The 13220-nt window shown below is 39.5% G+C and overlaps 1 protein-coding gene across 1 annotated transcript in view; it reads left to right on the top strand.

The window, feature by feature from the left end:
• The window catches only part of CSNK1G1 (casein kinase 1 gamma 1), a 165813-nt gene that overhangs the window by 72569 nt on the left and 80024 nt on the right, over window positions 1-13220 (top strand). Inside the window, exons 3-4 of the mRNA XM_021713741.1 lie at window positions 1656-1696; window positions 8985-9054. Of these exons, the coding sequence (XP_021569416.1) occupies window positions 1656-1696; window positions 8985-9054 (111 nt within the window). The remainder of the gene's footprint in view (window positions 1-1655; window positions 1697-8984; window positions 9055-13220) is intronic.

The raw sequence follows: 13220 nt of genomic DNA on the forward strand, positions 1-13220 counted from the left end.
GTACTCAGCAATCTGATAGCAGTATCAGAAGATGATGTAGTTATATTGTGAAGGGTTTTCTGTTATCTAGAACTTGGTAAATGAGAACTTGTATTGCAAGCACCTTTTTCTTTCCAAAATGAATTGTGTTTCTTAATTATAAAAACAGTGTGCATTATATAAAATCAGAAAATAATAAGAAAAATTATTTTAATACCTTAATGTACATCTTTTTGTATCCTTTCCACGCATGTATATTCAGCTGTGTCTATATAGATATGTAACGTCTATTTACTCATGTGTATTATTTTGAAAGTATTCATACTGTGCATGCAATACCTATAACTTTTAATCAGTCAAGATTTTGAGTGTCTGATATGTGCGAAACATGGTCTGAAGCTCCATAGGCATCAAGAAAACGATTAAAATCTGTATCCTGAAGATAGTACTATACTAACTAGCTGGATAAAATAGTAATATTGTATAAGATACAATATGAAATTCAATGCTATGGTTAAACTGTATGGCATGTACTAAACAGGAGCAATTGAAGTTAAGATTTGAAGGATCACTGAGGGTGAGAAGAGCTGAATATTCAACATGTAATAACAGGCTAAATGATAGTTATTCTCATTCTCATCATCACTCCAAGTTCTTGTCTCAGTGTCTAGGGATATTGATTCAATTTAGGGAAGTTGGGAGGAAAAATTATTTCAGGAAGAAGTTCGAGATGCCTGAGTATTGTCTGCTTATAGAGCTAGAGTTGTGGTGAATAGTCCAAAACAGCTTTGAGAATCATCTACTTCTGGCAGTAGATGATTTCTCTAAAAGGAGGATTGGGCAATAATTGGTTTTATTTCACATATTCCTCCCTTCCTCCCTCCCTTCTTTCTTTCTGCAGGGTTTTGCTCTGTTGCTTAGGCTGGAGAGCAGTGGCATGATCACAGCTCATTGCAGCCTTGATCTCCTGGGCTCATGTGATCCTTCTGCCTTAGCCTCCCAAGTAGCTGGGAATACAGGCATGCCCAGCTAATTTTTGTATTTTTTGTAGCGATTAGGTCTCACTGTGTTGCTCAGGCTGGTGTCAAACTCCTGTGCTCAAGAAGTTCTTCTGCCTTAACCTCCCAAAGTGCTGGTATTACAGGCATGAGCCACCACACTGGGTCTTACACTGTACTTTATGCCATCTAAAGTTGACATGAAATACCATAACAAAAAATATTAAATTCCAATTTGCAGTTAGTTAGAAAATTTAGAGTTTGTGTTTAGTGTGCCAAGAGTTAAAATCTCTTTGAAATTCTGGCATTTCTTCTTGGTTTGTCTTATGGCTTAATAGTTCGAAAATTTCAAATAAGTGTGTGTGTGTGTGTGTGTGTGCGCGCGCGTTTGTGTGCACGCGCGCCACAGAAAAAGGATATGAGAGCAAGAGCGCGCTCTTTTCCTCTTTTTTTAAAAAAAAAATTATGTGTAGATTAAATTTCCAAATTGTCAAGCCATTTTGTTCTCGTCTTGCTGGATCTCACTATCTCTGTTTAGCTTTCACTTATAAATCACATTTCATACATATGAACAGCATTAGGGATGTGACCTTTCTTATGACCCCGTAAGCTAATATTTTGCTTTGCATTTCTCAGAATAAATACCACTAAAACATAAACATTCTGCTTTCCCCATAGGTAAAAATCTCTACACCAATGAATATGTAGCAATCAAACTGGTGAGTAGAATCTGTGTTTGTGGTTAACTAATGTTTTGGCACTCTCATTGCTCATATCTTTTTACAGGAAACAGTTTTAAGCATTCACAAAAATAATAATATTATTTATTTCTCATATTCTTATATCCCACATAGTCATTTTTTTCAATTATAATGTTACAGTGATAAATCACTCTATACTATATAATACTATATACTTAGATGATGCCAATATAGTATTAGCAATGATGAACCAAAAATTAGTTGATTAAAAAATAACTGGAAGAACTAAGAATTGTGTGAACTCTATCTTTCACAGAACTATCTTAAAAAGATAGAATCATTTGAAAATTGTATTGTTCTTTTCCTCAAGCATAACTGATTTATTTTTTAAAGGTAAGATGTTTGTTAATATCCTTAGTAGAAAGAAATTATATCTGATCATGTAGTTGTGGCCTTAAGAAACTGTCAGGCATGAAAAACACATGTTCAGAATAGAAGCAGAGAGGTCAATTCGTTATATTAATACTTATGAAGTTAGTCATTGAAAATTGCATTGTATTAAAAACGAAAATTAGTGATTTACTACTTTTTAGGCCAGGTGCAATGGTTCACGCCTATAATCCCAGTAATTTGGGAGGCCAAGGTGAGAGAATTACCTGAGCCCACGGGTTCGAGACCAGCCTGAGCAACTTGGTGAGACTTCATCTCTACAATAAATCAAGAAAAATTAGCCAGGCATGATGGCGCATGCCTATAATTCCAGCTACTTGGAAGGCTGAGGCGGAAGGATTACCTGAGCCCAGCAGGTCGAGGCTGTGGTGGCCATGAATGGCCATTGCACTCCAGCCTGGGCAACAGAGTGAGACTCTGACTCAAAAACTAAATACATTTTTTTTTTAATTATTATTTTTGAGTACTAATCATTTTAGAAGAAACAGTTATTTTATATTTAAGGTTGGTAACAAAACCATTTTTAGTCATGTTTTATATGACTAGTTTCAGTAAACTGTGTATATATTTACCCGCCTAGTAAATCATAGTAAATTCTGCAGGATTTACAGGTAGCTTTGGACTTCATTAGTTGGAAGCCAGGGGAGTTAGTGGCTGAAGTAAATATTTTATGTTAATTGAATGAATGAATTTCATTTTCCACACCCACACCTGATCTTTGGTTGGTCCCTTTCTCTCAGTTTAGCAAGTTGGTTTGTAGAGGAGACAGTGTTGTCTTGTGAAGAACTGACAGTTACCAGATTGGTTTCTCTACTAAGGGATTGACAGATAGGGAGCAGAGCTTAGGTTATTTCTATGGAACCACTTTTTTTTTTTTTGAGTTGGAGTCTCACTTTGTCATCCAGGCTGGAATACGGTGGCACACTCACTGCCACCCCAGTGTCGACCTGCTGAGCTCTGGCAATCCTTCTGCCTCAGCCTTCTAACTAAGTAGCCGGAACTACAGGCACGTGCTACCATGCCCAGCTAATTTTTTATTTATTGTAAAGACGAGGTCTCACCCGTTGCCCGGGCTGGTCTTAAACCCGTGGGCTCAGGCAATCCACTCGTCTCGGCCTTCCAAGGAACCAAATATTTTATTTTGTTTTTTTGAAATGGAAGTCTAGGAGAGATGGGAGCAGGAAGAGAGGTAATGTGTGTAACAATACAGGTCAAATATCCTCTCAGATTGAATATTTAAGGATTAACCATATTATTTATGTATATTAATTTGTTTATTCTATAAAGATGTTCTAGTACATTTACCTTTTTTTTACTTTTTCTGTTTTACTATTCTGATAAATTGGAAGATTTTTTGATTATTTGGGGCTGCTCATAGGCCCCTAAAACACTTTAAAATTTTGCTTTTGCTATATATTTGTTAGCTTTCTGTTACAGACAGTTTTGTTGTTGTTTGTTTTTGAGTTGGAGTTTCACTCTGTTGTCCAGGCTGGAGTACAATGGCATGCTCACTGCTATCACAGCCTCAACCTGCTGGGCTCCTTCTGCCTCAGCCTTCCAAGTAGCTGGACCTACAGGTGTGCGCCTCTATACCTAGCTAATTTTTGTTGATTTATTATAGTGACGAAGTCTTGCCAAGTTGCCCAGGCTGGTCTGAAACCCCTGGGCTGAGGCAGTCCTCTCACCTCTGCCTCCCAAAGTATTAGGGTTACAGATGTGAGCCACCATGACTAGCTGAGACAGTTCTTTCAATCTTAATTTCTTTGTCAGTTTTATAACAGTTGATCTGTATGGATAAGCTTGCATAACATTTGTTGACATGATTGACCATTACATTTCACTTCCCTCTTATTAAGCTTCTATTTTGCTTTGTATGATCAATCATGAAAGCTAAAAATAGGATTCTTACCATCTAGTATGGTATGTCTCATTACTGTATTTCTCTTTCAAATAAGTCTCAAATAAAGGCATTCTAGGAGATAACTGTTAGGTCAGTGAGCCAGTGCCACAGGAAAGAATTGCACAAAAAGAGTAGGTTAGAAAAAGTTTATTTAGAAAGTAGATCAGAGAAAAAGGGTGGATCTACCTCCCCAAGACTGGAGAGAGGAGTCAGTCACTTAAGGAATGTTTGGCTGTGAATGCTTGAGGTTGAAAGCTTTCGAAACTACCCTGTTAGAAAGAGTAGGTAAGCATTCTTGGGAGAGATAACACAGGAGCTGTGGCCATGGTGATGAGGAGGTGGTCGGTCACAAAGGACTGATTACTGTACATTAAGTCAGCTTTGTCCCTTTATGGAAGGAAGACAAATACTTTGGATAAAAGGGTAGTTAGTTCAAAGCATGTTTAGAGGGCTACAATATAATTATCAGTAACTACCTCTGGGAAACTGGTTTTTGTTTTCATGATTATAAGGTGAGTTGAAACAAGCTGCTGAAAAAGCATGACAAAGCTAAGCAATGTTAAAATGGCTACCACTCTTACAAAAGTTACTCCATTTTGGCTTTTTACCCTTTCTTTTTTTTTTTGAGTTGGAGTCTCACTCTGTCACCCAGACTGGGGTGCAGTGGCCACTCCCAGCCACCGCAGCCTCACCTGCTGGGCTCTGGCGATCCTTCCGCCTTAGCCTTCCAAGTAGCTGGAACTACAGGCACGTGCTACCATGCCTGGTTCATTTTGATTTTATTGTAGAGATGAGGTCTTGCCAAGTTGCCCAGGCGGGTCTCGAACCCGCGGGCTCCGGCAATCCAGTCACCTCACCCTCCCAAAGCGTAGGATTACAGGCTGAGCCCCGGAGCCTGGCTGCTTTTCACCCTTTCAATAACAGTCTTGTCCATGGGCTTCCTTTTTTGCTGTTGAGCTTCTATTCTCCAAGGGAGATAAGAGGGCAATTGAACTCTTTTCATTTTAACAGCAAAATTTGCCTTAAGCATCACATGCCTACAAGGTAACTGTCTGGTGATTTAGGAGTTCAGGCAGATGTGTGTGTTTGTGTTTCAACTTTACCGTGATTCTGGCAAATGGCCAGGCCTCTGTGGAAATGTAATCAGCATCTGGTGAAGAAATAAAATGAAGCACTGCTGCTCCTGTTCCAGTTTGGACGTTGTTTGGATCTTCATAGCAGGCTCTTGTTTCTTGGATTTCCAGGAACCCTTTTTTTGAGTTGGAGTCTCACTCTGTTTTCCAGGCTGCAGTACACTGGCGATCATGGCTACCGCAGCTTTGACCTGCTAGGCTCAGACGATCCTTCTACCTCAGCCTTCCAGTAGCTGGGACTACAGGCGTGCACCACCATGCCTGGCTAAATTTTTAATTTATTATAGACATGGAGTCTCGCCAGGTTGTCCTGACTGGTCTGGAACCCATGGACTGAAAGAATCCTCTCGCCTCGGCCTCCGAAAGTGCTGGGATTATAGGCGCGAGCCACCACTCCAGCCTTCTAGGAACCTTTTTTTTAAAAAAAGTCACACACAAAGTGAACAAAATAGGGTAATGAACTCCTCCATTACCCCTAACCTAGATTTCTAGGATTCTGTTTTTTTTTTTAATGACTTAGAGTCTCACTCTGTCATCCAGACTGGAGTGCAGTGGCTGTTCCTAGCACCGCAGCCTCGACCTGCTGGGCTTTGGCGATCCTTCCACCTCAGCCTTCCAAGTAGCTGGAACTACAGGCGCGCACTACCACGCCCGGCTCATTTTGATTTTATTGTAGAGATGAGGTCTTGCCAAGTTGCCCAGACGGGTCTCGAACCTGCGGACTCAGGCAGTCCACTCACCTCAGCCTCCCAAAGGCGCGGGATTACAGGCTGAGCCACCGAGCCCGGCTTCTAGGATTCTTTTTTTTTTTTTGAGTTGGAGTCTCACTGTCGCCCAGACTGGAGTGCAGTGGCTGCTCCCGGCCACCGCAGCCTCCACCTGCTGGGCTCTGGAGATCCTTCCACCTCAGCCTTCTGAGTAGCCGGAATTACAGACACGTGCTACCACGCTCGGCTGATTTTTTGTAGAGATGAGATTTCGCCAAGTTGCCCAGGTGGGTCTCGAACCCACGGGCTCAGGCAGTTCACTCACCTCAGCCTCCCAAAGTGTGGGATTATAGACTGAGCCACCGAGCCCGGCCAAAATTTATTTATTGCAGAGACAAGGTCTCACCAAGTTACTCAGACTGGTCTCGAAACCCTGAGCTTAGGCAATCCTCTCACCTCGGCCTCCGAAAGTGCTGGGATTACAGACTTGAGCCACTGTGCCTGGCATACATTGCTTTTCTAACAGTTAAAAAAAAAAAATCTGTGCTGCTAATCTTGCTGCCTTCTCCACGTTTTGGACTATGTGTTTGTCATGCCCTTTATTTATAGTGCTTCCAGCAAAACACCTTGAAGTCCCAATTGGCTGAGCAGGCTATATAGCCATGTGCTAAAGAAGTTTGCTAAAAGGTGTTAAATAACTCAGTTTTCAATAAAATGTCACTCATGTCTGCATAAGAATTCTGACAATTAGGTTTCCAAATCAGTCCTAGAAAAAGTACTATATGCCTCATTATTGACTATCATGATGGTCACCTTCAAAGAGAACTCCCTTTGGGAAACTGCACTGGCACTAGCACCTAGTCCACTGGCCAAAGCAGTTTTGGAATTCTTCCACCAGCAATGCACAGGGGTTCCAATTTCTCCACATCCTTGACAATACTTATTTTTCTGTTTTTATAATAGCATCCTAATGAGTATGTAGATGTTGAGCTTTTAAAGAGAGATCAGGCTGCGTGTGGTGGCACATGCCTGTAACCCAGGACTTTGGGAGGCTGAGGCAGGAGGATTGCTTGAGCCCAGGTGGGTTGCTTGAACATAGCAGACCTTGTCTCGTAAAAAAAGAAAAAGGGAAAGAAAAAAACAGAGATCATAAGTTTGTAGTGATTTTTGCCTATCATTTATACACAAAGGGGATAGAAAACCATATCTTTTAGGGTAATACGTGGTTACTTGTTAGCTAGTTATCTAGTATTACTGTCAGTTCAGAATAATTAACCAGACAGTTCTTGAAGTTCGGAAGAGAGCAAAGAATGGTTGTTTGACTGCTTTATCTTTGGGTTCTTTTGAAAACTTCATTTTTGGGAACTTGAACACTACTTTGATTGAAGTTACAAATATTAATTGCACCTACAATCTTTAATTCTTACATGTAAAAAGAAATCTATGTATAAGGATATTCCTAATAGCATTGTTTATAATATTGAAAAATGAAAACAGTCCAGATGTCCAGAAATTATGGGGGATATGTATGTACATACATATACTTACATACATATATACATACAGGGGAGTACTTCAATCATTAAAAACAATACTGTATACCTCACTGCCGTGGAAAAATATCATCACATTGTTAAATGGAAAAGTGAGTTGCTGAACAGCAAGTATAGTATGATCTCACATAAAATTATGTTTGACTGTATATTATATATACATATATGGATGAAGAAAGACTTGGAAGAACATTAACCAAAATGTTAATAGTGGCTGTATTTAAAGTGACAGTACCTGAGATTTTTCTTTTCTTTTCTTTTTTTTTTTGAGTTGAAGTCTTAATCTGTCACCCAGACTGGAGTGCAGTGCCCGCTCCTAGCCACCGCAGCCTCGACTTGCTGTGCTCCAGCAATCCTTCCGCTCAGCCTTCCAAGTAGCTGGAACTACAGGCATGCGCTATCACGCCTAGCTAATTTTTTTGATTTCTTGTAGAGATGAGGTCTCGCCAAGTTGCCCAGGCAGGTCTCGAACCTGCGGGCTCAGGCAATCCACTCACCTCGGCCTCCCAAGCACGGGATTACAGGCCGAGCCACCGAGTCCGGCCTCTTTTCTTTTTTTTAAGACAGGCTGTTGTTCTGTTGCCCAGTCTGGAGTTCAGTGGTACAATCATAGATCAGTGCATCAAAATACTGGGCTCCGATCTTCCCTTATCAGTCTCCTAAGGAACTAGGACTACAGGCGTGCACCGCCATGCTGGGCTAATTATTAAAAATATTTTGTAGAGATGGAGTCTTGCTATGTTGCCCATACTAGTCTTGAACTCCTGGTCTCAAGCTATCCTCCTGCCTTGGCCTCCCAAAGATGAGATTACAGATGTGAACCACTACACCCGACCTATGATTTTGTTTCTGATTTTTGTATATTTTAAATTTTTTTCTAAGCATGTATTATTTTTCTAAAAATTATAAAACTGTGTACTATTCAAAATGTATAATAGAACAAGGAGAAAATACATGTTTTGTTTTGTTTTTTGAGTTGGAGTCTCACTCTGTTGTTTAGGCTATAGTGCATTTACACCCTCACAGCTACTGCACCCTCAACCTGCAAGCAACTGAAACCACAGGCTTGCGCCACCATGCCTGACTAATTTTTGTTTTTTTAATTGTAGAGACAAGGTCTCACCAAGTTGTCTAGGCTGGTTTCGAACTCCTGGGCTCAGACCCTCCTCTTGCCTCTGCCTCCCAAAGTGCAGGGATTACAGACATGAGCCACTATGTCTGGTGCCATGATAGTATTTTTTTTTAAGGTTTAGCATCTGGTTTCCTGGAAGAAAACACATATCAGGAGAATATTTTATGGTCACTAGTGGTTCTTAAATGATAGCTCGTGTAGCATCTATTTTTATTTAACTATCCATGGAAGGGGTTGTATGTAATTGAACTTTGTCTTCTTTAGCTGTGCTAAGACAAATTGAAAAGGCTATTATATGGTAAGAAAAGGCTATTATATGGATATCTGTAAAACTTGAGGTGCTTTTAACCCTTATTTTCTCTGAAAATCTAGAAATGGAAATAAGTCCCATTTATCTAAATGTGATCACAGTTTTTCTTTTTGGGTTGCAGGAACCAATAAAATCACGTGCTCCACAGCTTCACTTAGAGTACAGGTTTTATAAACAGCTTGGCAGTGCAGGTAAGTCAAGTCGTTTTTTTCAATTTACTTAGCATATAGCTAAGCTGGAAACTCTAAAATATGCAAATTTTTTTTCTGGTTTACCCTTCTTAACAGACCATATATTGGCTCTGCTCACTGGATAGGTAAATAAATAGAGTCACCCACAGTACTTTCTCTCTGGTTCCTGGAAGAGCAATTGAGTTGATCAGAGATCTATGAAGCCTAGCCCTAACCCTAACCCTAACCTCAGTCTAAACTTCAAATGTTTTTACCCACCTGAAATATACATGATATGGGGGATTTGCCTTTAGATAGTTCATTCATTTTCTTTTCACTACTTAACATACACCAAAAGAAAGGAGGAGAGACTAGTAACTTGCAGCCTACATTTTGCCACATTGAGACTATTTATTTGTTTTAAAGATATGCTAAAATACACATTCTGAAATTCTGGAATCCCGCAACACTTATTTTATTCATTGTTCTCACTAATTTGTAAGAGGTATCTTATGTTTGTCATAATCTATGACCTTTGGCAATTTTCAAAAATTAGGCTATAATTTTTTTTTAATATCTGCCTTTACCTTAAAGCCCTAATTTCTGAAATATTTACTGGCTCTCAGAAAAATGTTTGACTAAGAAAATGTTACCAACCCTAAGTGGGGCTGCACCTGTAAGACTACTGTCTCAGAAGATCAGATTCTTCAGAGCTATTTTCATTTTTTGATATTAGTAGAAATTTCTCTGCTTTGTGTTTTCTTCACTGTGACAGTTTTATGTGAATGACTGAAGCATGGTTTCTATTTCACATACCCCTATTTAAGGTATAATTGAAGGAATTTGAATTTTACTTTCTAAAATATATATAATTATATAAGAGCCATTAGGTATTATCAAGTCTTATTTTACCCTGACTGTGGCAGTAGTCAGCTATAGTCATAATCTATGGAGTTTACAAAGGATATTTGTCTTTCATTTAACTTAATATGAGTTCTTGCTCAAAGTACCTTCTTGTTATATATTTGTTGATTAATTGAAGTGTTCCTGGCCTTAGATTTTAAAAAGGCAGCTTAATTTACAGGATGTATGTATAACTTGGCTTGTCTTCTCTGTTGCTCTAGAATTAAATTTTAATTGTTATTCCTCTTCTATTGTCCCTGGTTTTATAAATTTCAGGGTAATGACTGTTGCAGCTCACTTAAATAAGCATGTTTGTGTATGTCTCATAAATCTAAGGCTCAGGCAAAAACATGCTCATTCCAGTCCAATTTAGAAGTTTGAGTGGGGAAGTGACCAGGCAAGTTTTTAGGATTTCTTCTGTAAGTCCTTCCCAATAGCCCCACCAGATCAGACCAGTCTTCCCTTTTCAATTTGGAGCCAAAAAAATCTTATGAATTTATTATGTGAAAATAACATCTGGGCTGGGTATGGTGGCACATTCCTATAATCCCAGCACAGGAGGTGAAGGCAGGGGGTTTGTCTAAGCCCAGGAGTTTGAAGATCAGCCTAGGCAACATAGTGAGACCTTGTCTTTACAAAAAAAAAAAATACTAAAAATTAGCTAAGTGTGGTGATGTATGCCTGCAGTCCCAGCTACTCCAGAGGCTGAGGCAGAAGAATCAACTTGAGCCTAGGAGGTCGAGGCTGCTGTGAGCTGGGAACACGACACTGCATTCCAGCCTGGGTGACAAAGTGAGATCCTGTCTCAAAAACAAACAAACAACAAAAAAAAAAGGAAAAAAAATCTGTGTTGCTGGGTTCATATTCTCCCCAGATAATGAACATTGCAAACTTGAACTTTTGACATTCTCTGTGCACTGAATGCAAAGAGTTAAATAGGGAGAGCATTGGAGAAAAAGGGATTAAGACAAATTGCCTTTCACTTAAGGCAATAAGGAAAAACTTTAAACTCTGAGACTGGTGCAGTGGGAATAGGAGGGTTCTGTGGTAGTGGTTAGGCTAACTGTGTTAGGTAGGCTGGTCATCATTAACCTCTCTCCCAGGACCTTCTTACCAATTCTAAAAGTTACACAACCTTCTATATCTTATTTGAAGTTCTGTGATTCCTGTCCTCTTTTTTGCTTTCTCTTTTCTGCTTCTTGAGATCACCTACTGCACTTAAAGTAGCCGTGGGTGGGTGTCATCTCCTTAGTATTCAGCTGAAACCTATATGTCTTTTTTTTTTTAAGATTTTATATATAAACATAGGCTGCCTGAACAAAGCATATTTGTATACCTAACTCTTAACTGTACCCCACAATATCATAATAAAAAATATTGATTATAAAAATATATATATATATAAAAACATAGGCCATCATCTATCAAGACTTTCTGCATTTTATACTTATATAATTGATTTTGAGCACCTAAACCTCTTAAATGTCATTTTATTTTCTGCCATCGTTACTATATTGGAATATTTGTAAAATCCTGATTCTTTTATCCTTTTTTTTTTTGAGTCGGAGTCTCACTCAAGTACCCAGGCTGGAGTGCAATGGCATACTCACAGCCACTCCTACGTCAATCTGCTGGCCTCTGGTGTTCCTTCCACCTCAGCCTTCCAAGTAACTGGAACTACAGACATGTGCTACCATGCCTGGCTAATTTTTTTAATATACAGTAGAGATGAGGTCTTGCCAAGTTGCCCGGGCTGGTCTCGAACCTGTGGGCTCAGGCAGTCTACTCACCTCAGCCTCCCAAAGTGCTGGGATTACAGGCTGAGCCACCGAGCCTGGCCTCTTCTATCCTGTTGATGATTAGATATTAACTATTTCTTAATTGTAATTGCATATTCGCTTCCCCTTATAAGTTCCTTGAGAACAAGGCCTGTGCCTTCTTAACTTTTGTATCACAAGTGTATCTCAAGGTCCAATGTAGTTCTGTCATGTGACAAGCAGTCAGTAAATAGTTCAGTGGCATAAAAACATTAGGAATATTTAATAAACTTGCCTTTTCAGATTTTTACTAAGTTACAAATAAAAATACTCCTGTGGCTGACTAAAAAAAAGAAATGTATTTTGAAAGTAGATCAGAGGCCAGACACAGTGGCTCACGCCTATAATTCCAGCACTTTGAGAGGCCAAGGTGAGAGGATTGCCTCAGCCCACAGGTTTGAGACCAGCCCTGCAATTTGGCAAGACCTCATCTCTACAATAAATCAAAAAATTAGCCTGGTGTGGTGATGCATGCTTTTAGTTCCAACTACTTGGAAGGCTGAGGCTGAAGGATTGCCTGAACCCAGCAGGTTGAGGCTGCGGTGACTGTGAGTGTGCCACTACGCTCCAACCTGGGCGACAGAGTAAGACTCCAACTCAAAAAAAGAGAGAGATCTGGTTCAAAATACATGAAAGTAGATAGGATTTCATTATGTCTCATAGTAAATATAAGCATGAACACTAGTGTTTATTCCTAATTTATAGACACAAGCATTTCTCTCCCTATTTCTTCGGCATAAGTTCCCAGTTGCAAATGTGACTCATCAGTAATATACTATCTGAGCAGCCAGAGTGCATATGCCACTCTTTTCAGAACTAAGGTGATATTGTAACATTGTAAATAAACAAATAGCCTTTTATGCCAAAGGCACACAAAGACTACAATAATGTAAATTAGTGTTTTTACTCACTAGTGCTTTGTCTGTCATAATTCATCACAGGTCAATGATTTGTAAAATATTTGAGTACCCTGACAAGAGAGACAAAAAAAAAGTCTGTTGTGACTTAGATTTATTTGGTCAATGGATTAATTGAAGTGCATGAAATGCTTTGGGAGAAATGACTGATTGTGAATTTAAAGAATACCTATTGCTGTTGTGACCAGAGCTTGAGACTTTAAATTCCTAAAACAGAAACTTTTTTGTTGTTCTGAGTATATGACCATTTCTTCAGCACCTAGTTTTTTTTTTTTTGATAAGAAACTCTTGAAGGACACATGTTCTTTGTTGGTTATGTTTCTTTTTTTTTTTAGTTGGAGTCTCATTCTGTCATTCAGGCTGGAGGGCAGCAGTGGCAGGCTCCCGGCCACCATAACCTTGACCTGCTGGGCTCAGGCGATCCTTCTGCCTCAGCCTTCCAAGTAGCTGAAACTACAGGGATACGCCACCATACCCAGCTAATTTTTTGATTTAGTGTAGAGATGAGGTCTCGCCAAGTTGCCCAAGTTGGTCTTGAACCCGTGGGCTC

The sequence above is a fragment of the Carlito syrichta genome, unplaced genomic scaffold (assembly GCF_000164805.1).
Source record: "Carlito syrichta isolate Samal-C Ts95f unplaced genomic scaffold, Tarsius_syrichta-2.0.1 Scaffold304708, whole genome shotgun sequence".
NCBI classification, from domain to species: Eukaryota; Metazoa; Chordata; class Mammalia; order Primates; family Tarsiidae; genus Carlito; species Carlito syrichta.